The sequence below is a fragment of the Chiloscyllium punctatum genome, chromosome 3 (genome assembly GCF_047496795.1).
Source record: "Chiloscyllium punctatum isolate Juve2018m chromosome 3, sChiPun1.3, whole genome shotgun sequence".
NCBI classification, from domain to species: domain Eukaryota; kingdom Metazoa; phylum Chordata; class Chondrichthyes; order Orectolobiformes; family Hemiscylliidae; genus Chiloscyllium; species Chiloscyllium punctatum.
Genome location: NC_092741.1, coordinates 91,380,261 through 91,407,363, shown reverse-complemented (window position 1 = coordinate 91,407,363; position 27,103 = coordinate 91,380,261). Strand labels below are relative to the sequence as shown.

Below are 27,103 nucleotides of genomic sequence, written 5' to 3'. Positions count from 1 at the left end.
GCAACTCCCAGGTCATTTCCTCTGCACTGAAGCTCTTCAACCATGTCGTGATGCTGCTTTTTCCCCACCCCCACCCTCCTCTAGCTTATCTCTCCACGCTTCAGGCTCACTGCCTTTATTCCTGATGAAGGGCTTTTGCCTGAAACGTCGATTTCGAAGCTATTTGGATGCTGCCTGAACTGCTGTGCTCTTCCAGCACCACTAATCCAGAATCTGGTTTCCAGCATCTGCAGTCATTGTTTTTACCTTGTTTATACTCAGACTATGTTTAGGAAGATAGATCTGTTCTACAGTCAATGGTTTAATGTTGCAAATCTCTTTTTTAAAAAATTTTTTTTTGGAGGTTTCCAGTCAAATGTTCAAGACAATTCGGAACAACGTGGCATTCATCAATTTTACTGCTTTTCTCCTGAGTGTGTCTCTAAGATGGCTGCCTGCAATATGTGTGCCCCGTAGTGGAAATCGCATAACTACACATGATCATAAAGAACATTTGTGCTTAATTATACTTCATTCCAAGCAGTTCATACTAAGTATGTTGTGTGGTGGTGTGATGATATACCTCCTACCGGCATATGGTTGTAGGCAGAGGTGTAGTTTGTGTGAAATCTTTTTTTAAAAAAGAAAATTTAACCTCCCTTTCAAGGAAACCAACTTGATTTAGCACTATTAGTGTAGGGAAACATCCTGAATATCCATTTAATCAGAACAAAGTTGAATGAGGAACCGAAGGAGGAGATATTAAGAAGAGTTATTAAAAGCTTGGCCATTGAGAGAGATTTTTGACAAGTGTCTTAAAGGTGAAGGGGTGCAACAGCTTAGGGATGGAATTTCAGAGTATAATAAACAATTCTGCATATCTAGAGTTAACAAAATCATCCAGCTTAATTGTTGCCACATTCTACCAACAACTGTTCCCAGATGCTAGAAATGGATTTGTGCATCTTTTTAATTGTTAGCGCTTTATGCAATTCACTTGTTCAATAATCTGTATATATACCTTGACTTTTCTCACCAATAGCAGCTTAAAAACTCACCCTTATTAACTCAAAAAAGGCTGGTTAAACTGACTCCTTTTAAAACATAAGTACATTTGGACTGGGAGAAGGCATTCATGAGGAAGGGATCCTTTTTAAAATTAACTTATTACAACCAACCAGGAAAAGGATAAGAGAAGAATGGGAGCCAGTTCATCCCTCCTCACCCAGGAACTACAATTTGGAGGTAGTCTATTCAGAATCATAATGAATTAGATGCCCTCACCCAGGGTCCAATCATAGCATGTTACTCAGAGTAGGATTGGGACGATCTCCATTTTCAGGGCTGAGGAGACCACCTTTGTCATTTATTTCTGCTGTGGCCATAACAGGAACATATCCAGAAGGGAAATGCAGTCATCATATCTGTTGTTCCTCTGTTCACGAGTCAAAGTGTGGCGCTGGAAAAGGGCAGCAGGTCAGACAGCATCCGAGGCGTAGGAGAATCAACACTTTGGGTACAAACCAAATGTGGAGGGTAAAGAGGGCTGAGAGATAAATGGGGGGGGGGGGGGGGCAGGTAGCTGGGAAAGTAACAGTTGGATGCAGGTGGAGAGGGTGGAGCGGATAGGTGGGAAGGAAGATGGGCAAGTAGGACAGGTCAAGTGGACAGTGCCAAGTTGGAGGGTTGGATCTGGGATGAGATGGGGGGAGGGTGATTTGGAAACTAGTGAAGTTGATTGTTGATGCCCTGTGGTTGAAGGGTTCCAAGGCAGAAGATGAGGTGTTCTTCCTCCTGTTGGCAGGTTTCTTTGGTTTGGCGATGGAGGTGGCCCGGGGCTTGCATGTCCTTGGGGGAGTGGAAGGGGGAGTTGAAGTGGTTGGCCGCAGAGTGGTGGGTTTTTTTTTGATGCGTGTGTCCTAGAGATGTTCCCTGAAATGCTCCATGAGGTGGCGTCCTGTATCCCTGGTATAGAGGAGGCCACATTGAGAGCCACGGACGCAGTAGATGAGGTGGGCGGATGTGCATGAAAAGTTCTGCCAGATGTGGAAAAATCCTTTGGGGCCTTGGGTGGCAGTGACGGGAAGGTGTAGGTGCAGGTTTTACATCACATGTGGTGGCAAGGGAAGGTGCTGGGAGTGGAGGGTTAGTTGGTGGGGAGGCGTGGACCTAACCAGGGAGTCATAGAGGGAATGGTCTCTGCAGAATACACAGTAAGGGAATTATATCTTTGGTGGTGGGGTGTGATCGGAGGTGATGGAAATGGCAGAGGATAATGCACTGTGTCTGGAGATTAATGGGATGGGAGGTGAAGACTGGATTGGGTGTGGTTCTATTCTTTTTGAGGTTGGAGAGAGTGAAGTTCAAGGGCAGAGGTGCAAGAAGTGAAGGAGATGCACTAGAGGGCATTGTTGAACACGTGGGAGGGAAATTACGGTCCTTGAAATAGGAGGCCATCTGTGTTGTCCTGGAGTGGAATCCTGGGAGCAGATCAGATGGAGGAGGAGCAATTCTGAGTAAGGGATCATGTTTTTACAGGAGGGTGGGTGGGAGGAGGTGTATTCAAAGTAACTGTGGGAGTCATTGGGTTTGAAATAGATGTCTGTGTTGAGTCAGTCACCAGAGATAGAGATGGAGAGGTCCAGGAGGGGATGGGAGGTGTCAGAGATGGTCTGTGTGAACTTAAGGTCAAGGTGGAAGGTGTTAGTTGATGAACTGATCAACCTCTTCTTGAGAGCACAAGGTGGCGCCAGTACAATCATTAATCTAGCTGGGGTATGGTGCTGGTGTGACTGTGAAAGATGGACTCTTCCACTTAGCCTATGAAGAGGCAGGGATAGCTAGGGATGCCTATGGCTACCCCTTCTTTGGTCTAAAGGAAGTGGGAGGATTTGAAGGAGAAGTTGATGAGGGTGAGGACCAGTTCCGCCAATCAAATGAGTGTCGGTGAAAGGTACTGGTTGGCAGTGGGCGAGGTAGAAACTGAGGGCTTGGATGCCTCCGTCATGGCGGAAGGATGTGTAGAGGGACTGAATGTCCATGGCAGAGATGAGGCTTTGGGGGCTGGGGAAACAAACGTTATGGAGGAAGTGGAGAGTGTGGGTGGTGTCCTGAATATATGTGGGGAGTTCCTGGACCAAAGGGGGGGGAAACAAGACCATGTCGAGATATGAAGAGGTAAGTTCAGGCAGAAACAATTTGCATCAGATTGCCTAGAGCAGTCAGGTTTTTGGATTTTGGGTAAGAGGTGGGATTGCAGAACTATGAGGTTGGAGGCTGTGGATGGGAGATTCCCTGAGGTGATGAGGTTGTGGATGGTTTGGTGATGGGAGGTGAGGTCATGGTCGAGGGGCGGAGGGGTGTAGTAGGAGGAGGTGTCTGAGATTTTCGGGCATAAGCCCCCCATCAGTAATGTGAATGCTGCCTGACCTGTGCTTTTCCAACACTACACTTTTCACCTCTCACTCTCCAGCATTTGCAGTCCGCACTTCCTTCCTGTTCACGAGGAATATGTTTACTGGACTCGAATGCAAAGACAATAGTAATGATAGTTTACCAACTGAAATTGTGAATTTCCAATCTTCATGGCACAACTATTTGAATATTCAAAGAATAACAATGCTGGAACAAATGCTCATTATCTTGTTTGCACAATTCACAGTAGATAGAAAGTTTTGTTTTCAAAATTGTGGCTGACAAATAAATAATCTACTGCTGCACCAAATTAACATAATTTGTCGCCAAGTTCAAGTGATACCCCAAAACTGCCTATATGCTGTTTAGATATGAAGGTAGAATGTGATTTTGATGGATTTTTTGTTAATTTAGAAAAATAGGTATTTGTCTGTTTGCATCCTTTCAGATTTACCATTGTTATGTCCCATGTCATACTCCGATATTGTGAATATAGTTCAGCCTGGCTGAGGTTGGCTTGAAGGACTCCTCTTCTCAACTCTTAACCTCAACTTGCCTGAGGTGGGCTGACTGTCAGGGTAAACCACCCATCATTTTTCTCTAATGACAGCACAGATCTATGATGCAGTGCAAGTGTGTGACTTTATCTCATATAAATTAGCAGCTATTGGAATATTTTAATGTTAAGCATATGTTGCAGTATGCCTACAAAATAATTTTCAATAAACTACTTCATGTATATACCAAACTTTTGTAGTTGAGATTTATCAATAACTGTGAAGCTATTGATATGTTAATTATACAATGGAAACATTAATATGCATTCAATGTCCTGTTAATCACCAAAATTAGGTTCTGATAGTCTGAGAAGATCCCAGCATATGATTGCTCAGTAGTGAGAGCAAATCATAGCACACTTGCTTCAACTTTAACTAATAATGTAGTTAACAATAGTTTCATAGAGTTGTATGTTTCAGAATATTGTATAACCTGTATGATTGTCAATTTTTTTTGTTGTATTAATAAGCTGTGATGTTGATTTCTTGGCATTATAACATTAGCTAGAATATGTAATTGGTTTGTTGAAATTCAATCTGTGCAATTAGACAATATAAACAAGTTTGGAGCAACATACCAGTGCAAGTGTTCAATAAAGGCAACACATTCATTGCTTTTGAATCCTGGATTCATAATGGTTTAAAATTTAGTAGGCATTTTTAAAAAATGCTTACTGGTGTTGGGTATTATGCTGAATTGAATAAAAGTCCTTTGTGTATTGAAGTTTGTTGTAAAGGTCTTTTGGACTTGATCCCAAAAAGAAGGATCAGAGAACCTTGGACAAATGGCTTGTTTTTTTTAAACCTTTGTTTAAAGGTGGCTGATAATACAAGGAACGGACTCTGCCAAACATGAAATAAGGATCATTCAATGTAGAAGGAAAGTATCAACAATTTTTCCATCTGTTGCAGTTTGTTGGGCAAAAGAAAATGTGCAACGTCTGGTGGAATGTAGCAAACTTGAGCTCTTGAGGGATGTGTTCTTCATGTTGGTATTGCATTGTATTTGTCAAATTCAGTGGATGAGCGTTCTACCAGAATAGGAAGTGAGGGCGAGAGGGCCCAGACTGAAAGAGGGTGTTTGGGTACAACCAAATACCCAATATACCTTCAATAACTTAAATTTATATTGCATCATGAATGAAGTAACACCATTCTAAGTGATTAAAGACTTAACAGCGGTCTAGGTTTGTTCAATACTTTGCATCAGTTGTATGACAAAGAACGTACAACATTATAGCACAGTACAGGCCCTTCAGCCCTTGATGTTGCGCTGACTTGTGGAACCAATCTGAAGTCCATCTAACCTACACTATTCCATTCTCATCAAGATGGCTATCCAATGACCATTTAAAAGCCCTTAAAGTTTGCGAGTCAACGACTGTTGCAGGCAGTGCATTCCACGCCTGTACTGCTCTGAGTAAAGAAACTATTTCTGAAATCTGACCTATATCTATCACCCCTCAATTTAAAACCATGTCCCCTCTTGCCATAAATCGCCATCCAAGGAAAAAGGCTCTCACTGTCCGCCCTATCTAACTCTCTGATTCTCTTATGTCTGAATTAAGTCGCCTCTCAACTGTCTTTTCTCTGATGAAAACAGCCTCAAGTCCCTCAGCCTTACCTCGTAAGACCTTCCCTCCATACCAAACAACTTCCTAGTAAATCTCTGAACCCTTTTCAAACCTTCCACGTCCTTCCTATAATGCAGTGACCAGAACTGTACACAATACTCCAAGTGTGGCTGCACCAGAGTTTTCTACAGCTGCAGCATGATCTTCTGGTTTAAAAACTCGATCCCTCTACCAATAAAAGCTAACACACTGTATGCCGCCTTAACAACCCTATCAATTTAGGTGGCAACTTTCAAGGATCTATGTACCTGGACACCGGGATCTCTCTGCTCATCTACACTACCAAGAACCTTACCATTAGTCCAGAGCTCTGTATTCCTGTTACTCCTCCCAAAGTGAATCACCTTTCACTTTTCTGCATTAAATTCCATTTGTCACCTCTCAGCTCAGCTCTGTTGCTTATCTATGTCCCCCTGTAACCTGCAACATCCTTCAGCACTATCCACAACACCACCGACCTTCTTGTTATCCACATATTTACTAACCCATCCTTCCACACCCTCATCCAGGTCATTTATATAAATGACAAACAACAGGGGACCCAAAACACATCCTTGAGGTACCCCACTAGTAACTGAACTCCAGGATGAATATGTCCCATCAACCACCACCCTCTGTCGTCTTTCAGCCAGCCAATTTCTGATCCAAACCACTAAATCATCCTCCATCCAATGCCTTCATATTTTGTGCAATAACCTACCGTGGGGAACCTTCTCAAATACCTTACTGAAATCCATATGCACCACACCAACCATTTTACCCTCATCCACCTGTTTGGTCACCTTCTCAAAGAACTCAATAAGGTTTGTGAGGCACAACTTACCCTTATCAAAACTGTCTATCCCTAATAAACTTATTCCTCTCTAGATGATGATAAATCCTATCTCTTATAACCCTTTCCAACACTTTACCCACAACTGAATTAAGGCTCACAGATCTATAATTTCCAGGGTTGTCTCTCCACCCCTTCTTGAACAAGGGAACAGCATTAGCTATCCTCCAGTCTTCTGGCAATATTCCTGTAAACAGTGACAATGTAAAGATCTAAGCCAAAGGCTCAGCAATCTCTTCCCTGGCTTCCCAGAGAATCCTAGGATAAATCCCATCCGTCCTAGGAGACATCTATTTTTACACTTTCTAGAATCGCTAACACCACCTACCTGCGCACCTTAATCCCATCTAGTCTAGTAGCTTGTACCTTCGTATTTTCCTTGACCACATTGTCTTTTTCTAGTGTGAATACTGACAATAAGTATTCAGTTAGTCCTTCCCCTATCTCCTCTGACTCCACGCACAACTTCCCCCTACTATGCTTGATTGGCCCTAATCTTACTCTAGTCATTCTTTTATTCTTGATATAGAAAGCCTTGGGGTTTTCCTCGATCCTATCCGCCAATGACTTCTCATGTCTCCTCCTGGCTCTTCTTAGTTCTCTTTTTTGGTCTTTCTTGGCTAACCTGTAACTCTCAAGTACCCTAACTGAGCAATCACGTCTCATTCTGATATAAGGCACCTTCTTCCTCTTGAGATTCAACTTCCTTAGGAAACCATGGCTCCCATGCTGGACGACTACTTCCCTACCTGACTGGTACTTAACAAGGACCTGCAGTAACTAGTCCTTGAATAAGCTCCACATTTCAATTGTGCTCATCCCCTGCCTGTTGATAGTTCTGTGGTCCCCTCACTGAGACCAGTTTTATGTTCCAAATTTTATTTACAAAATTCAAATTCTAGCAGCTGCCATGTCCCGATAGCATTAAACTCTTCCCTCTGGATTACTACTCTCGTGACATTGTCACAATGTCATCACCACCTTGTATACTGTCCCATCTAGGAATAAAGTGTTCATTGAAAAATTATTTTCAAACTTCTCTCTTGCATCCTTGGATTTGCTTGCACAACATTTTTTTTAAATTGGCCAATCAAAACACAAATGTAGCTTTTGGAATCTTTTGATTCTAAAAGGCTTGTCTTGCATTGGAGTTTTGGGAGCATCTGAGTGTCTCGCTGTTGTACTCAATGTAAAATTACCTAGTTGCTGAGGTTTTGAAAGGATCTACATGAATACAACCATTTCTTTCATTTCCGTTATAGAAGAGGAGCTGGAGTGGCTAATTCTTGTTGGGTTATGAATTTTGGCCTCCTGGGACTTGTGCATTCTTTTATTGTTTTCAAGATAGCATAGATCTTGGTGAAAATTTCAGAAAGTAGCAGAACTCTTTCAGAGTTATTAGGAAAGCTAATTGATGCTTGTGAAACTGTTTTCTATCTCTATCTCTCTCTCTTTCTCTCTCTAAAACTGGTTAGACCACAGCTAGAGTACAGAGGAACCTCAATTATCCAAATGAGCTGGGCGGGCACTATTTTGTTTGGATAATTGATTATTCGGTTACTCAATTTTACCTTAAATGGGAAAGCCACACTGATCTAAAGCTGTGCTCTACTGGAAAATCTGTTTAAATCTATAATTTTAGTGTGTCTGCCATTTAAACACACTAATCTTTGCAGTCCGCAAATTACAGGTTAAAATGAGAAGAACTGAACCCTTACAATGAAATCCCAGCATTAAATAAGGTCCCAAACAGCTGCTACAATCGCAAGCCCATTTACAGTATCAGTTTCCACGAACTCCGTCTCGTCATAGAAAGACAGAAGCCCCACCTCGCACGTGCATTTCCGTTCTCAGCCTTTTTTTTAATGAACGGCTGGTTAAAGTGCCTGGAATACTGTAAAACACTTATTTTTGCAAAGGGCTGTGTAACAACCCTTACCTAAAAAAAATCCAGTCGCTGATGCGTGACCTGGTTATGTTTCTTCATTTTTGCCAGCATTTTCACATCATCTTCAGTACAGGTAAATCGAATACACTTACCTCTTTAAAGTAACGTTTTTATGGGACCTTGAAATCATCTTTGAATAATCCGATATTTGAGTAATTGGTTTATGGATAATGGAGGTTTCTCTGTATTACATCCAGTTTAGGGCACTGCAGTTTAGGGTAGAAGTAAGGGTTGTCAAGAAGGTGGAAAGAAAATGTGCTTGAGTGGCTTTAGGAATGAGGATTTTAACTGCAAGATTAGGTTGGAGAAGCTTTTTTTCCTTCTTGGAACAAAGGATTTTGTGGGGAGATTTCACAGAATCACAGAAGGGGAGTGTTCGGCCCACTGTTCTTGCACTCAATCATTAGGTGAACATAATTACCTAGTATCAATCTAATTTTCCTTTTTCCCATATTGTTGCACATTATTTTTATCCAAATACACATCCACTGTCCTCCTGCATGTCTCTATCACCTTTCCAGACATTGCATTCTATTAATTATTCACAAAGGAAAACACCCATTTTCTTCACTTCGCCCTTTCTTCAGTTGCAGATCACTTTCAATCAATGTTCATTTTGTTCTTGTTCCTTTTGTAGGCAGGAGATCTATCCAGCCCACTTATGATTTTCTAACAGTCCCAACTACTTCAGTCAATCCTCATAACCAAAGTTCCTCATCCCTGGAACCATTCTTCTAAACTACTTTGCACTTTTTCCAATACATTCACATCTTTTCTATAAAATGGTGCCCACAATTGCACACAGTACTCCAGCTGAAATCTAACCAGTGTCTTACACTTTAACATCATAAAAAGTCACATAACACCAGGTTGTATTCCAACAGATTTATTTGAAAGTACAAGCTTTCAGAGCGCTGCTCCTTCATCAGGTAGCTAGGGGGCAGGTACAAAGGACACAGAATTTATAAGTAAAAGATGAAAGTGTCATTCAATGTATGTGATGTATCACACAAACCGAAATGGCTGTTAAGTCTTTAATCACTTAGAATGGGGATACAGGTTTTGATTGATGAATATGTAAATCCCAGAATTTATTTTGAGGTAATTTAAGATTTTATCAGCAGATAATAAAGGGTGACCTTTATCAGTTCAGATAAAGCATGAACGGTGTGAGGTTAGAGTCTATCTGTATCCTAAAGTAGGAATTTATAAAATGTCATATTGACTGACTGCCGACAGATTTGTGTGCTTTTTGTACAAAATAGAATGTACCTGCAAATGCAAATTCACCCCATAGACTTTTGTGTGTGTATGTCTGTGTGAGAGGGAGGGGGAAAGAGTGCATGTGTATATGTGGGAGAGGGAGAAAGTTTGTGTGTGTGCGTGCGCGGGTGTGTGCACATAAGAGAGTGCATATGGAATTGTTGAGTTGAGCATCCTATCCCGTTCTTATGAGGGCATCCTCCAGCACCTTCATGTGTCTATTGCATTCCTCCTCATCTGAACAGATCCTGTGTATGTGTAAGGCTTGTCCGTAGGGGATGGCTGTTTTAATATGTTTGGGGTGGAAGCTCGAGAGTGCAGCACTGAGAGGTTTATCCACAGGCTTGCTGTAGGGTGAGATACTGAGGTGTCCGTCCTTGATGGAGGTGCATGTGTCCAAGAATGAGACTGACTCTAAAGAGTAGTCCTTGTTAAGTCTGATGGGATGAAACTTGTTGACATCACTGTATAGTTGTTTCAGTGACTCCTCGCCATGGGTCCGGAGGATGAGAAGGTAGTTAATGTATCTGCTGTATGTGTTGACTGGCGGTGTTTTCTGCCTGTCCTGCTGCCTCCCCACTAGTGAGGTTAACGTAACTAGTCTGTAATTTCTAGCATTATCCTGACAACCTTTCTTGAGACGGAATGTCATGTTTACAATTTTCCAGTCTTCTGGCACTTCCCAGAGTTTAGGTAGGAATGAGAGATTGTGGTCTTTGCTCCTTCAATTTTCCCTCTAACTTCCTTCAAATTTGAGTTTTGGGTATGAGACCAAAGGTTAGCAATTAGGCTTTCTGGATCTCCAATCAATGGGGTGGAGGTAGATAGTCATGTTGTCAAAGCGATTGGAAACTGGTGGAATTATGGAGAGCATGGGAAAAGACGAGATAAAATGAGAAGAATATAGTTAGATTGCATAAGTTCCAAGGGGTAAGAGACAATTAGTGTCTGCCAGGCCAGTTGCATTTGTGGGTCTTGAGAAGTGTGCACTGTGTGGCTGAAGTTGAAGTCTGTAGAGAAAATTAATGTGTATTTAAATCAATGACTCCACCTCCAATGGCAGACGGTGATCCAGAGGTGTTAGAACATGGTGTCAGAGAGTGTTCAGCCTCGATAATTTGGAGGCCAAGTCCATAAACAGCACCATGCTTGTCAACAGGTTAAGTGCTAATCCGGTATGTTTAATGGTCTCTGTATTGGATGCGTCCACTGGGTTGAGAGGCTGTGATAAGACTGTCTTGGTTGTGCACCTTCCTGGTCAGTGCTGGTGTGTCAGGTTTGTGCAGAGTCTTACCTCTGAGGACTACCAACCAATCCAAGTCGAACAGTTCTCCAGTTGTATCCCTGCCACAGTGAGCAGTGACCACTGTCAGTATTGCAGTAGGGTCCAGGATGCAGAAACACCGTAGGTCCCTGAAATTCTCATAAGTGGGATATACAGGCCTGGGTTGTTCAAGTAGGCCTTGGTGTGGGTGAGAGTATCATTTTAAAGGATTGTCTTTCCATGGGACTCTCCTTCTCTTTTGAAAGGGCCTTCCATTGGACATAGTGTGTTGTTAGAATAGCAGTGACAGTGCTCAATTGCGCTCAGGATGGGAAGTCCATGCTTGACCCTACCCTCCCTTGACTTTGTTGCAGGGAGTCAGGCAAGGAAATTAATTTCCCAATCTGAGCTTTCCTATCCCATTTTACAGCTACCCCGAACTCCTAACCCACTCTACTCAATGCATGAGTTGGATCTGAGAGAATGGAGTACTGAAAGGTAAGTTGAAAGGAGTAAATAGAGTAGAAAAATTGTGATGATGGATGTGCCACTGGCTGCTTCCAACAAAGCAAATCCTGCAGTTAAGAAGTCAGAAGGACTGGTCCAAGTGAATTGAGAATTCTGAAGAAATGAGAGCCTACTGTGTGGGAGAAGACCCCTGACCAATCTGGGAGGCTGGTACTGAATGGGACAGGAGCAGAGCTTCGTGCCATGCTCCATTCATTGAGGCAGTAAATGGCTGAAGCTGGATTCAAGAAAAGAACTGGTTGTTTTGGGGTCAGAGAGGAAAGAAAGACTGAGAACATTTGAAAGAGGAATGGGTTTGATTGAAACAGATTGATAAGATGGATCTGGAGGTGTGTTCAGATGCAAGATTTGAGAAATTTGGTAACACAATAAATTAGTTACTTATAAAGTGTTAATTGTTGGCAGGTGTCTCACCCAGCATCACTGGGGCAACCTTTGTTAGGGTCATGCTTAAAAGATTCCATTATTTGCGCACCAAATATATCCAGAAGCAGAGTGTGATTCTGTGCCAACCGACCTAAACAAGCATCATCCTCTTCAGGCAAGAGAAATGTGCTAAACAAGATATATCCTTTTGCCTCTTTAGTACAGGATGCCACAGAATTTTCAGGAAAATTAGCTGAACATCAAAGCTCTGCGATGACATCAATCATACTTTGACAGTTTCGGGGTGAAGAATCAAGTGAAACAGAGCTATCTCCAAGCCCCCCATTTTCTTTGATATATTCCAATTCATGTTCTTGAATTTTACTTTCACTGCCAACATGGAAGGAAGTTAATGCATATTGGGTAGGTGGCAAGCTCTAAAATTGTTCAGGCGGTTAGTGAAAACAAAATGACAGGACATTTTGATCAAAGAGCTCCTCTACATTGCTGAGGCATGCCACTTGTGCAGGTTTAGCTACAGCCAATCATGTGCACACTTTCCCATAGCTTTAACTTGTTTCTTTTGATTATAAGCATCAAGGCAGCTGACATTGTAATTAGTTGTGTGCCTGACCCCCTGCTTTATGGATACTTGCACATGTGACTTGACATCAACATCACCTCTCACTCAGGGGGCACGAGCTGACAGGGAAGAAAATGATGTAATTGTCATGTGGTCCAATGAATTCAGCCATGATCACTGTCCACTTGGCAGCAGTGCCAACACACACACATACCCAACATAATGATACCTGATAAACATTCCATATTGGCACATGTGATTGAAACTGTGTATCACTGATTAATAACGTCAGCTAACAGCAAAAGTGTGCCATATGGAGCTATACCAATCCAATAGGTTGGAACATAAGAACTTAGGAATTAGCAGCACATGTAGGCAATTCATGGCTGATCTTATCCTGGTCCCAATTCCACTTTCCTACCTGCTTCCATCATCCTTTATCCGTCTTTTCATCAGAAACACATTTGTTTCTTTCTTGAATCTGGTCCATATCCATAATCTTAAGCAGATGGAAGAATGCTGACAATGATGATTGCAATTGTAAATGTGATTTTATTTGCATTGTTGTATTAATTTGATGCATAAAAGGCTATTGAGAGTAATTTTTTTCTTAAATGTTTACAGACATTTCAATATTGTGTCAGTTGGTACGCAGATTTCCTTAATGGATTTTCTGTATTTACTAAAGTTTAGAATTTTGACAAACCAAATTATTTAATCCATATAACTATTTGAAGATATGCATAATAATTCTGAACTGTCACTTTCTGCAAACAACTTTTTGAAAATAAAACAGGATGCTGGAAATATCCAGATGTCAGACAGCATCTGTAAAGAGGCAAGCAAAATTAGTACCTAAGGTCCTAGCCTTTTATCAGAACTGCTTTTAAACCAAAGGGGAAACAAAAAATCAGAATATTCAAGGTGGAAGCTATGACAGAAAAAAATAAATGGAACAATGATGGTGAAAGACAAAAGATAATGATTGTACAAAGTTGGTAATGAAGCATGGGTCCAATGAGGTGTAAATAGTTGTAGATTTATACCACCTTTGCCTTGTTCCATATTTTTATTGCTTTCTCCACACATTATCAAATGTTTTGCTTTTATCCTGTCCTTTTCTTGGCTCTGTATTTAGAACATAGAACATAGAAGAATACAGCGCAGTACAGGCCCTTCAGCCCTCGATGTTGCGCCGATCAAAGCCCACCTAACCTACACTAACCCACTATCCTCCATATACCTATCCAATGCCCGCTTAAATACCCATAAAGAGGGAGAGTCCACTACTGCTACTGGCAGGGCAATCCATGAACTTACGACTCGCTGAGTGAAGAACCTACCCCTAACATCAGTCCTATATCTACCACCCCTTAATTTAAAGCTATGCCCCCTTGTAATAGCTGACTCCATACGTGGAAAAAGGTTCTCACTGTCAACCCTATCTAACCCCCTAATCATCTTGTACACCTCTATCAAATCACCCCTAAACCTTCTTTTCTCCAATGAAAACAACCCCAAGTGCCTCAGCCTTTCCTCATAGGATTTTCCTACCATACCAGGCAACATCCTGGTAAACTTCCTCTGCACCCGTTCCAGTGCCTCCACATCCTTCCTATAGTATGGCGACCAAAACTGCACACAATATTCCAGATGCGGCCGCACCAGAGTCTTATACAACTGCAGCATGACCTCAGGACTCCGGAACTCAATTCCTCTACCAATAAAAGCCAGTACGCCATATGCCTTCTTCACTGCACTATTTACCTGGGTGGCAACTTTCAGAGATCTGTGTACATGGACACCAAGATCCCTCTGCTCTTCCACACTACCAAGTAGTCTACCATTAGCCCAGTAATCCATCTTTTTATTACTCTTACCAAAGTGAATCACTTCACACTTAGCTACATTGAACTCCATTTGCCACCTTTCTGCCCAGCTCTGCAGCTTCTCTATATCCCGCTGTAACCTGCCATATCCTTCCTCACTGTCTACAACTCCTCCGACTTTCGTATCATCCGCAAACTTGCTCACCCAACCTTCTAACCCTTCCTCCAGGTCATTTATAAAAATGACAAACAGCAATGGTCCCAAAACAGATCCTTGCGGAACACCGCTAGTGACGGCACTCCAAGATGAACCTTTGCCATCAACTACTACCCTCTGTCTTCTTCCAGAGAACCAATTCCTAATCCAAACCTCCAACTCGCCCTCAATGCCATATCTCTGTATTTTCTGCAGTAGCCTACCATGGGGGACCTTATCAAACGCCTTACTAAAATCCATATATACCACATCTACCGCTTTCCCCTCATCTACCTCCTTAGTCACCTTCTCAAAGAATTCAATAAGGTTTGTGAGGCACGACCTGCCCTTCACAAAACCATGCTGACTATCCTTGATCACATCATTCTTATCCAGATGTGCATAAATCCTATCCCTTACAATTCTCTCTAAGACTTTGCCCACAACAGAAGTGAGACTCACTGGCCTATAGTTACTAGGATTATCCCTACTCCCCTTCTTGAACAAGGGAACCACGTTTGCTAGCCTCCAGTCCTCTGGCACTACTCCTGTCGACAAAGAGGACACAAAAATCAAGGCCAATGGCTCTGCAATCTCCTCCCTTGCTTCCCAGAGAATCCTAGGATAAATGCCATCAGGCCCAGGGGACTTATCTATTTTCACCCTTGCCAGAATTTCCAACACCTCTTCTCTACATATCTCAAAGCCATCCATTCTACTTATTCGTGCCTCAGTATTCATATCGACAACAATGTCCTGTTCCTGAGTGAATACTGACGAAAAGTATTCATTCAGCGCCTCCCCAATCTCTTCAGCCTCCACACGCAACTTCCCATTACTATCCTTGATTGGACCTATTCCTTCCCTAGTCATTCTTTTATTCCTAACATACCTATAGAAAGCCTTAGGGTTTTCCCTAATCCTACCAACTAAGGACCTTTCATGTCCCCTCCTTGCTGCTCTTAGCTCTCTCTTCAGGTCCTTCCGGGCTACCTTATAACTCTCAATTGCCCCTATTGAACCTTCACGCCTCATCTTTACAAAGGCCGCCCTCTTCCATTTAACAAGGGATTCCAACTCCTTATTAAACCACGGCTCCCTCACACGACCCTTTCCTCCCTGCCTGATAGGTACGTACTTATCAAGGACACTCAATAGTTGCTCCTTGAACAAGTTCCACATATCAATTACGCTCTTGCCTTGGAATCTACTTTTCCAATCCACACATCCTAAGTCATGCCTCAACGCATCATAATTTCCCTGCCCCCAGCTATAACTCTTGCCCTGTAGTACACACTTATCCCTCTCCATCACTAGAGTAAAAATCACCGAATTGTGGTCACTGTCCCCAAAGTGCTCACCTACCTCTAGTTCTAATACCTGGCCTGGTTCGTTACCCAGAACCAAATCCAGTATGGCCTCACCTCTTGTTGGCTTATCTACATATTGTGTCAGGAAACTCTCCTGCACACATTGCACAAACACTGACCCATCTAACGAACTTGAGCTATAGCTTTCCCAATCAATATCAGGAAAGTTAAAGTCTCCCATAACAATCACCCTATTACTGTCACTCTTCTCCTGAATCATCTTCGCAATCCTTTCTTCAACGATTCTAGGACTATTAGGAGGCCTGTAAAAGACTCCTAACAGGGTGACCTCACCTCTCCTATTCCTAACCTCAACCCAAACTACCTCAGATGGCAAATCTTCATCCATCTTCCTTTCCACCGCTGTAATACTATCTTTGACAAGCAAAGCCACACCCCCCCCTCTTTTGCCCCCACCTCTGACCCTACTAAAACATTTAAACCCTGGAACCTGCAACAGCCAATCCTGTCCCTGATCTAGCCACGTCTCCGTAATAGCCAATTTGTTTAAAATTAGCTTTGTTAGTCCATAAATGTGGGGAAATTCCAGATGATAGCAAGATTTCAAAGATAACGAACCCAAGTAAACCCAAACATATAAATAGAAAACGGGCTATACCACCAGTGCTTCATTCAGAGGCTCACTGAAGATGGTACCTAGTATGGTGACGAAACATCTGAAAACAAACCATCCAGCTCAGCGAACAAACCTACATCCAAATTTTAGATGATTTTAAATTGTTGATATTTGTTTCATATGAAAATCGAAACATAAAATGCTGAAGATATTCAGCCAGGTAGTATCAGAGTTAGTGTTACAGTTTGAAATAAGTTTATATTCAGTAATATTATTCAGCTTCATTTTAGCATGACCTTTCCAATTGTTGAGCAGAAACGATAAGCTTAAAATAAATTTGTTACTCTGTTCAACTACCTCTAATGACATTTTGCTGGCGATGCAAATATGTCCCTTTTACATAAAATATTATTTTTGAATTTTTTGTGGATATTTTTCACATTAAATTTAAAATCTAAATTTGACTCTGACTTTTATTTGTTAGAAACGTGCCAAAGGCCAGGTACTATTCGACAAGGTGTGTGAGCAGATCAACCTGTTGGAAAGGGATTATTTTGGGCTTACGTTTCAGGATGCTGCAGATGAAAAGGTAAGATCAAAAGTTTCAATAAAACTATTCAGAGCTTTCTTTAAAGTGAATAGCTGAAATAGGAGAGTTTCTAAGTGCAAATGTAATGCACACCAGCCAATGATGACAACAAACTACAAACATCATTTAAAACACTTGCTATTTACACCTCTTCTATTCAATTTATCATTTTGGAACATGATATTGCTGTAATTTGGAAACACATTTTCAGTACACAAAGTTGGAGCAATGGATGTCTTTAGAGTTTTACAGGGTAAAAAAACTGTATGATAAAGGTAAATCAAGCACATTGTCGGATGCATGACACACATTTTATCATGAAAAGCCTAATTTTTAATATTGATGTGTGATAGAAGTTCTCCCAGGGAATTATGATCTGTCTTGTACAGTCTTATGATTAAAGATTAGGATTGCTATCCTAGTGCATCTATTCCGAAAATAACCAGTTTCCGTACCACTCAAGTTACTTAACTGATCCACAACCTTACTCTACCCTATCTGATGTATGCTGCTGTGTAATTGCCTGATGCCATTCACTGGATCAGGAATCTGCTTATTTAGTATGCATTCTTAAATTATTGGTACAGATCATTCTGTTACAACTTGTTTTGTTATCACAAATTCACTAACAGAATTGGGGTCACCTTTGAAGCATGTGTTGGCTGTAATGGGATTACTTCGCCAACACTTTAAGCACTTACTAAAGCCCGACTTTTCTGTAACGCAGCGTTGCACAAGAACGCAGCCATCACATTATAGAAGAACTATCTTTATTTAGTCTTATTGTTACTACTTGTTGTCTGACTTAGTCTAGTTATTACTTGTAATAACATAGAATGTGGTTATTTTGGAATATAATAATGCCAGACACAAAGGTCTGTGTGCTTAAATGAAGCCTGTCTTCTGAGTGTTTGACATTTTTCATCTTTTATGATTTAGACATTAAAACTGCAATTATACTTGATTATTTCAGAAGAGGAGTGCATCTCTGGTATTACCCAAAATATATTTTTGCAACCAAGTGAGAAAGAATGAACTGGCTTGCTTTTGTTCAAATTTCTTAGTTGATCACAAGGTTTAGAGTTTAAGATCATCTTGCACAAAGTTATACCTCTCTCCACTTAAATATATTTGCCATGACAACTAAACGTACACTATTTCTTCAATCAAAGAAAGAGACATGTTGAACCCAAAGAAAAAACAAATGACAACGCCAAGGTGGGGTTTGCACAGTGCTAATGTCACTAGATTAGTATCTGTGAACCCTAGGCTAATGTTCTGGGGATATGGGTTTGAATCACACCAAGGCAGATTGAATTAAAATTTTTTGCAATAAAATGTATGGAATTGGAGCCGGTCTCATAGTAACCGTATAATCACCATTCATTGTCATAAAAACCCTTTTCATTCACAACTGTCTTTTCGGAAAGGAAATCTGTGGTTGACTCTTAACTATCATATGGGCACTTAGGGATGGGCAATAAATGCTCCTAGCTAGTGACGTCCACAACAAAACACAACACAGTCTTCATGTAGTCACTTGGTCCACATATGCATGTGCACATAGGTACGAAGCTAAAGTAGAATAGTGTCAAATATAAAGGGAGCTGAAAGAATGTACATCTTAGACTCCTTTGGTTGTCTTTGAAGCTTTTAACCTGAGGTCAGTGTTTCTTGGCTAGTTTTTTGGATGCAATCAATTGTAGGGCATAATGCAGGAGTTGAACATTTTGTTTCTTGATGATTGTCTCTGAAGCTTTTTATGCAGGAGTAGGGGTCTTAATAGGAACTGATTATGGATAGTCAACATGGCTTTGTGCGTGGGAAATCATGTCTCACAAACTTGATTGAGTTTTTGAAGAAGTAACAAAGAAGATTGATGAGGGCAGAGCAGTAGATGCGATCTGTATGGACTTCAGTAAGGCGTTTGACAAGGTTCCCCATGGAGACTGATTAGCAAGGTTAGATCTCATGGCATACAGGGAGAACTAGCCATTTGGATACAGACTGGCTCAAAAGTAGAAGACAGAGGGTGGTGGTGGAGGATTGTTTTTCAGACTGGAGGCCTGTGACCAGTGGAGTGCCACAAGGATCGGTGCTGGATTCTCTACTTTTTGTCATTTACATAAATGATTTGGATGCGAGCATAAGGGGTACAGTTAGTAAGTTTGCAGATGACACCAAAATTGGAGATGTAGTGGACGGCGAAGAGGGTTACCTGAGATTACAATAGGATCTTGACCAGATGGGCCAGTGGGCTGAGAAATGGCAGATGGCATTTACTCAAGATAAATGCGAGGTGCTGCATTTTGGGAAAGCAAATCTTAGCAGGCCTTATGCACATAATGGTAATGTCCTAGGGAGTGATGCTGAACAAAGAGACCTTGGAGTGGCAGGTTCATAGCTCCTTGAAAGTGAAGTCACAGGTAGATAGGATAGGATAGCAAAGAAGGCGTTTGGTATGCTTTCCTTTATTGGTCAGAGTATTGAGTACAGGAGTTGGGAGGTCATGTTGTGGCTGTACAGGACATTGGTTAGGCCACTGTTGGAATATTGCATGCAATTCTCGTCTCCTTCCTATCGGAAAGATGTTGTGAAACTTGAATGGGTTCAGAAAAGATTTACAAGGATGTTGCCAGGGTTGGAGGATTTGAGCTATGGGGAAAGGCTGAACAGGCTGGGGCTGTTTTCCCTGGAGCATCGGAGGCTGAGGGGTGACCTTATAGAGGTTTACAAAATTATGAGGGGCATGGATAGGATAAATAGATAAAGTCTTCCCCCTGGGGATGGGGAGTACAGAACTAGAGGGCATAGGATTAGGGTGAGAGGGGAAAGATATAAAAGAGGCCTATGGGGCAACTTTGTCATGCAGAAGGTCGTACATGTATGGAATGAGCTGCCAGAGAATGTGGTGGATGCTGGTACAATTGCAACAGTTAAGAGGCATTTGGATGGGTATATGAATAGGAAGGGTTTGGAGGGATATGGGCCGGGTGCTAGCAGGTGGGACTAGATTGGGTTGGGATATCTGGTCGGCATGGATGGGTTGGACCAAAGTGTCTGTTTCCATGCTGTACATCTCTATGACTCTAAATTTCAGAAAGAAAACAATGGAGACAACATCTTCACTTCAATTGTCTGCCAATGTTCTCCCAGAGCCTTTCTTGAAGTACTGGCTCCAGTGTGTATTTCTGAGGTTTCTTGGGTAGGTCTATCTGTCATGGCAGTTTTTTTCCTAAAATTTGCTTGTGGGATGTGGGCATTGCTAGCTAGGTCAGCATTTTTGCCTATTCCCAGTTGCCCTTGAGAAGGTGTTAGTGTACTGCTACAAACCAATTACTTGAGGTAGATCCGAAATGCCATTAGGGAGGAAAGTCCAGATTTTGACCCAGCAGCAGTGAAGGAATAGCAATATATTTGCAAGTCATTGGTGAGTGGCTTGGAGCAGAATCTTCCAAGTTATTAGCTGTCCTTGTCCTTCTGTATGAAAATGGTAGTGGATTTGGAAGGTGTTGTTTTAAGGATTTTTGGTGAATTTCTGCAGTGCGTCTTGTAGACAGGACATATTTCTGCTATTCAGCATTGGTGGTGGAATGACTCTTTTTGTGGATGTGGTGCCAAATAAGTGGCTCCTAGTCCTGGACAGTGCCAAGCTGCTTGTGTTTTTGGAATTGTGTGATGACAATTGTGTCAATGTCCAGTAGTTTACAAATTTTAATGTCTTCCTGAAACTGTGATTGAACTTGGTGAAACATTAAACTATCCTAATAGAAACTTTGACTGAATAGTTGGGTCAAGGGATCAAATTTGGGAAAATATGGTGGATCAAAGAATAGGGGCAGACAAGAAAGGCTGTTATTAATATGGGAAATGGTAAACAAAGACTGTGACAGAAGGTGGTGGCAAGTACAAATCTAACAGTAACTCCACCAATAAGGCTACTGGTTAGAAATAAAATAATCAAAAACAAGCCACACTGTAGTAAGATGGCATGTAAAGGAAGAAATAACGGAAGTTTGTCAGGAAGGTACAGTGATAACTATGGTAGATTTTAATTTATGTATAGACTAGAAAAATCAGTTGGGTAAAAGTCTCCTAAATGGATTCATAAAATGTTTTTGGGATAGTTTCTTAGAGCAGCATGTTCTGGAGTGACCTAGAGAGCAGGCTATAGCAGATATGATGTTGTTGTTCTGTTCGCCGAGCTGGGAATTTGTGTTGCAGATGTTTCGTCCCCTGTCTAGGTGACATCCTCAGTGCTTGGGAGCCTCCTGTGAAGCGCTTCTGTGATGTTTCCTCCGGCATTTATAATGGTTTGTCTCTGCCGCTTCCGGTTGTCAGTTCCAGCTGTCCGCTGCAGTGGCCGGTATATTGGGTCCAGGTCGATGTGTTTGTTGATAGAGGCATGGCACTCCTCCACAGATTCTAGGAATTCCTAGAGGCATGGCACTCATCCACAGATTCTATCAACAAACACATCGACCTGGACCCAGTATATCGGCCACTGCATCGGACAGCTGGAACTGACATCCGGAAGTGGCAGAGACAAACCACTATAAATGCTGGGTGTCACCTAGATAGGAGGCGAAACGTCTGCAACACAAGTTCCCAGGTCAGCGAACAGAACCACAACAACAAGCACCCGAGCTACAAATCTTCTTCTCACAAACTTTGAGCAGATATGATATTGTGTAATGAAGTAGGATTCAATAATGTCATATGATTGAACTTATTACATTCAATGTGTAAGTGAGATGAGTGGTCCATGACCAGCATTTTAAGCCTAAATAAGAGCAGTTAAGGACAACATGAAAACATGTTTGGCTGAAATGAATTGGTAAATTGGGAGGTGATAGCCAAGCGGTATTATGGTTGGACTACTAGTCCAGAGACTCAGGTAATGTTCTGGGTCCAGGGTTAGAATTCCACTATGGCAAGTGGTGGAATTTGAATTCAGTAAAGATCTGGAATTAACAGTCTATTGATGACCATGAAACTACCATCCCTCTCTGGTCTGACCTACATGTGATTCCACACCCACTCTTAAGTGCCTCCTGTGCAATTAGAGGTAAGTAATTATTGTTGGCTTAGCCAGAGATGCCCACAACCTATGAAGAAATTTCTTGATGAGGTTATTTTCAATAAATATCCAGTGGCAGACAGATGTTTCAGAATACACAGAAAATGTTCTAATGAGAGAGAAAAATTCCAAAGTGCGGATTCACCATCTGTGTTTAACTAAAAAAAAATACTGTCTGACTTGAAGAAAAGCTTTTGGTTAAGCAAACTTGAGTGATATGTGAGAAGATTGGACAGAACATAAAAACAGCGATGAGTGATTAAAATATCAAGGGAGGTGGAAATTGGAATGAAAGCTCACTAGAAGTATAAAGAAGTATTTAAAAAAGCAAAGAGTTCACAGAATGAGCATTGGTCCGATAGAAAGTGAGTGGAGAGAAATAATAATGAAAAATAAGGAGACAGTAGATGAATGGTACAAGTATTTTGCATCAGTCTTCACTATACAAGATATAATTAACATCATAAAGAGCTGTTAACCAGTAAAAGGGAGGGAAGGAAGTAGGGGATCATTGGGGATGTTGTACTGAACCAACTGTTGATTCTGCATGCTGACAAGTTCCTGTTTCTTGATGGGGTTCATCCTCTGGTCTTAAAAGAAATGGCTAATGAACTAGCTGATGTGTAATAATTTTCCAACATTACCCAGGTTTGGGGAATGTTCCAATCGATTAGAAATTAGTGAATGCTACTTATTTATTCAAAAAGGGAAGTAGACAGAAAACCAGAAACTACAGGCCAATTAGCTTAAAATCTCTCATGGGAAGATGTTAGAAGCTATTATTAAAGACATTCTAATAGGGGACTTAGGAAATTCAAGGTAATTCGACAAAGTCAACATTGTTTTGTGAAATGGAAATCAGATTTGAATAATTGAAGTTCTTTAGTGATGAAATATATATCTATCATGAGGGGCATGGATAGGACAAGTTCAGTTTGCAACCGCTGCAGGTTGGTGCAATAAGAGGCTGCTTGATCTAAATGTATAAGATTAAGGGATCTTGACAGAGTAGATTTGAAAATGATGTTTCCTTTTCTGGAAGAATATAGAAAAAAGGATCATTGATTAAAAATAAAGGGTTGCTTATTGAAGATGAAGTTGTGAAAAAATTAGTTTTCATAGAGGGTTCAGAGTCGTTAAAACTATCATATTCAAAAGACAATAGAAATAGTCTTTGAATAGTTATGAGGAACGGTGGATAGATTCTTTGTCACCAAAGAGATGAGTGTTTATTTTAGTCAGGTGAGAATGTCAAGTATTCTGATCAGCCATGATCTTATTGAATTGTGGTGTGAGCTCAAGGAAGCAGTTGGCCTACATCTTCTAATTCATATGTTTATATGTAACTTGGCTGTTGGCCTGCAATGGGGGCAATCTGTTTTTACAAAGAGTTTCCAGTGATCCACCATCAGAATTCCCCTGTTGTCCTTCAGTATAGATGAGATGGCTAGAATTTTTAATCCACCTCTAAGTCATGCATTTCAGTTATCTAATGCTTTGTTCCAGCAAACCAGTAGGCAAGATGTCTCGTTACATTTAGAGATAGAGGTCCCGTTGTAAACCATTCAGATGATAAGCCTTAATGTCCAGGCAATTACCCATTGTTAGCTTTTTATAGGTGTGGTAGTCAGTCTTAGCCATTAGACACTCCTTTGTGTATTCCTAAAAAATTTGCAAGTTTTAGTTCAGGTGACTTTGGTAGCTATTTTAAAGTGGTCCACCTCATTTTTAGCTGGTTTTTCATACAGCCCCAAAGGCTAAGACTTCTAAGCTAGTTGATGAGATTTTAAAAATATATCGTCTGTGTTTTATGTTATGTCGATGTAGATTGGGCTTCTGGTTTTACCACTACTCTTGGTGTCCCATTTTTAATCGGAAGTGGAAATATGATTCAGGCAAGAAACTCATTTATGTATCCAGTCTTATGAACTCAACATGAATAGTGTCAGATGTCTTTTCTTCATTCTTAGTTATGGGTTGAAGATAGCTATTGTTGTATCAAGGCATAAAATTGCAATAATATTTTTGAAATTAATTTTTTCGTTCAAGTTATAGGCTTAGAGGACTTTGCATCCCTACCTTTAATTAATGTTAAGCAGTTCTTTTATTGGATCCAAGCTTCACTGTTATTTGTTCAAAAAAAAGCATAGTCGCCAGAAAATAAAATAAATTAATTTGAAATATGAACCTTGTACACTTGTAAAGTTTGTTATAGTGTTTTGTCACCATGGGTGCTGCCGATTGGCTGGTTTGATTTGGGGGGTGGGAGTATAAATCTGATTTCCTTAATAACCAAATTAATAAGGAGTACAGTCATTTATTAGACCGGATAGACATGCAGAGTCAGATTATTCTATTGAATATTGCAGGATATCTCCTTTGTTTGCAAAGTTGCAAGTTATTCATAGCATAAAATAGATCAATCAGCCTAACATACATGCCAATATGAATGCTCTATAGGAGCCTTCTGTCAGCCTCCTTCGTGTAGACCATCATATTCTATTTATGTCTCCCTGGTGTGCTCATCAAGCTTCTTAAATGCATCTAGGCTTGTGGTTTCCAAACTTTTTACTCTGTTTTTGCTTCCACATTAAATTCCACACGCTCCTAGGGCTCATGCCCGAAACGTCGATTCTCCTGCTCCTTGGATGCTGCCTGACATGCTGCGCTTTTCCAGCAACACATTTTCAGCTCTGATCTCCAGCATCTGCAGTCCTCACTTTCTTCAACAAATTCTTTCATAAATGAAATAATCTCTCCTTACTGTATTGTGAACTGAATTACATTTTTTGAATGAGCAAAACTGCCTCTTGTTTTTAAAAGGGAAATTATGTTTAACTTATTTATTAGAGTTCTTTGAGGAAGTAATGCGCAAAGTAGATAAAGGGTAATTTGTAGACTCAGTGTTTTTGGATTTTCAGAAGGAATTTGATAAGGGGCCGCAAAGGTTACTATGCGTATGTGAGAAACCTGAGAATGACGAGAACGAGGGTAGGTCCGATCAAGGACAGTGGTGGGAGACTGTGTATTGAGTCGGAAGAGATAGGAGAGGTCTTGAACAAGTACTTCTCTTCAGTATTTACGAACGAGAGGGACCGTATTGTTGAAGAGGAGAGTGTGAAACGGACTGATAAGCTAGAAGAGATACCTGTTAGGAAGGAAGATGTGTTGGACATTTTGAACAACTTGAGGATAGACAAGTCCCCCGGGCCTGACGGGATGTATCCTAGGATTATGTGGGAAGCAAGAGAGGAAATTGCAGTACCGTTGGCAATGATCTTCTCGTCTTCACTGGCAACGGGGGTGGTACCAGGGGACTGGAGAGTTGCGAATGTTGTGCCCCTGTTCAAAAAAAGGGAATAGGGATAACCCCAGGAATTACAGGCCAGTTAGTCTTACTTCTGTGGTAGGCAAAGTAATGGAAAGGGTACTGAGGGATAGGATTTACGAGTATCTGGAAAGACACTGCTTGATTAGGGACAGCCAGCACGGATTTGTGAAGGGTAGGTCTTGCCTTACAAGTCTTATTGAATTCTTCAAGGAGGTGACCAAGCATGTGGATGAGGGTAGAGCAGTGGATGTAGTGTACATGGATTTTAGTAAGGCATTTGATAAGGTTCCCCATGGTAGGCTTATGCGGAAAGTCAGGAGGCATGGGATAGAGGGAAATTTGGCCAATTGGATAGAAAACTGGCTAACCGGTCGAAGTCAGAGAGTGGTGGTAGATGGTAAATATTCAGCATGGAGTCCAGTTACAAGTGGAGTTCCGCAGGGATCAGTTCTGGGTCCTCTGCTGTTTGTAATTTTTATTAATGACTTAGATGAGGGAGTCGAAGGGTGGGTCAGTAAATTTGCAGATGATACAAAGATAGGTGGAGTTGTGGACAGTGAGGAGGGCTGTTGTCGGCTGCAGAGGGACTTAGATATGATGCAGAGCTGGGCTGAGGAGTGGCAGATGGAGTTCAACCCTGCCAAGTGTGAGGTTGTCCATTTTGGAAGAACAAATAAGAATGCGGAATACAGGGTTAATGGTAGGGTTCTTGGTCAGGTGGAGGAACAGAGGGATCTTGGGGTCTATGTACATAGATCTTTGAAGGTTGCCACTCAGGTGGATAGAGTTTGTAAGAAGGCCTATGGAGTATTATCGTTCATTAGCAGAGGGATTGAATTCAAGAGTCGTGAGGTGATGTTGCAGCTGTACAGGACTTTGGTTAGGCCACATTTGGAGTACTGTGTGCAGTTCTGGTCGCCTCACTTTAGGAAAGAAGTGGAAGCTTTGGAGAGGGTGCAGAGAAGATTTACCAGGATGTTGCCTGGAATGGAGAGTAGGTCGTACGAGGATAGGTTGAGAGTTCTCGGCCTTTTCTCGTTGGAACGGCGAAGGATGAGGGGTGACTTGATAGAGGTTTATAAGATGATCAGAGGAATAGATAGAGTAGACAGTCAGAAACTTTTTCCCCGGGTACAACAGTGTGTTACAAGGGGACATAAATTTAAGGTGAAGGGTGGAAGGTATAGGGGAGATGTCAGGGGTGGGTTCTTTACCCAGAGAGTGGTGGGGGCATGGAATGCGCTGCCCGAGGGAGTGGTAGAGTCAGATTCATTGGCGACCTTTAAGCGGCATTTGGATAGGTACATGGATGGGTGCTTAATCTAGGATAGAAGTTCGGCACAACATCGTGGGCCGAAGGGCCTGTTCTGTGCTGTATTGTTCTATGTTCTATGTTGTATAAAACTGGGGTTGATGATGTGGTGAGCGGGGAAGTGGGGATGCAACATGGCATGCATAGAGAGAATTGGATAGCTAATGGGAAGTAGCAATAAAGAGGTAATTTTCACATTAGCTGTCTGTTACCAGTGGAGAAACACAAGATCCTTTGTTAACCTCAACTATTTACAATCCATAGACATGATTTAGATGAAGGGACAAAATCTGTGGTAGCTACATTTGCTCATGACAGAAAGATGATATGGAAAGTAAGTTGTTAGATGACATAGCATTAAATCTTTTTTTAAATGCTGAGTGGGGAAATGTTTGGCAGATCAGTAGATGTAGTGTACCTGGACTTTCAGAAAGCTTTTGATAAAGTCCCA

At 41.4% G+C, this 27,103-nt stretch overlaps 1 protein-coding gene across 26 annotated transcripts in view; it reads left to right on the top strand.

The window, feature by feature from the left end:
- Nucleotides 1–27,103, top strand: part of epb41l2 (erythrocyte membrane protein band 4.1 like 2) — a 218,351-nt gene that overhangs the window by 100,519 nt on the left and 90,729 nt on the right. For all 26 annotated transcript variants that reach the window (XM_072556130.1, XM_072556166.1, XM_072556093.1 and 23 more), the window contains exon 4: nucleotides 16,825–16,929. In XM_072556130.1, the coding sequence (XP_072412231.1) occupies nucleotides 16,825–16,929 (105 nt within the window). The remainder of the gene's footprint in view (nucleotides 1–16,824; nucleotides 16,930–27,103) is intronic.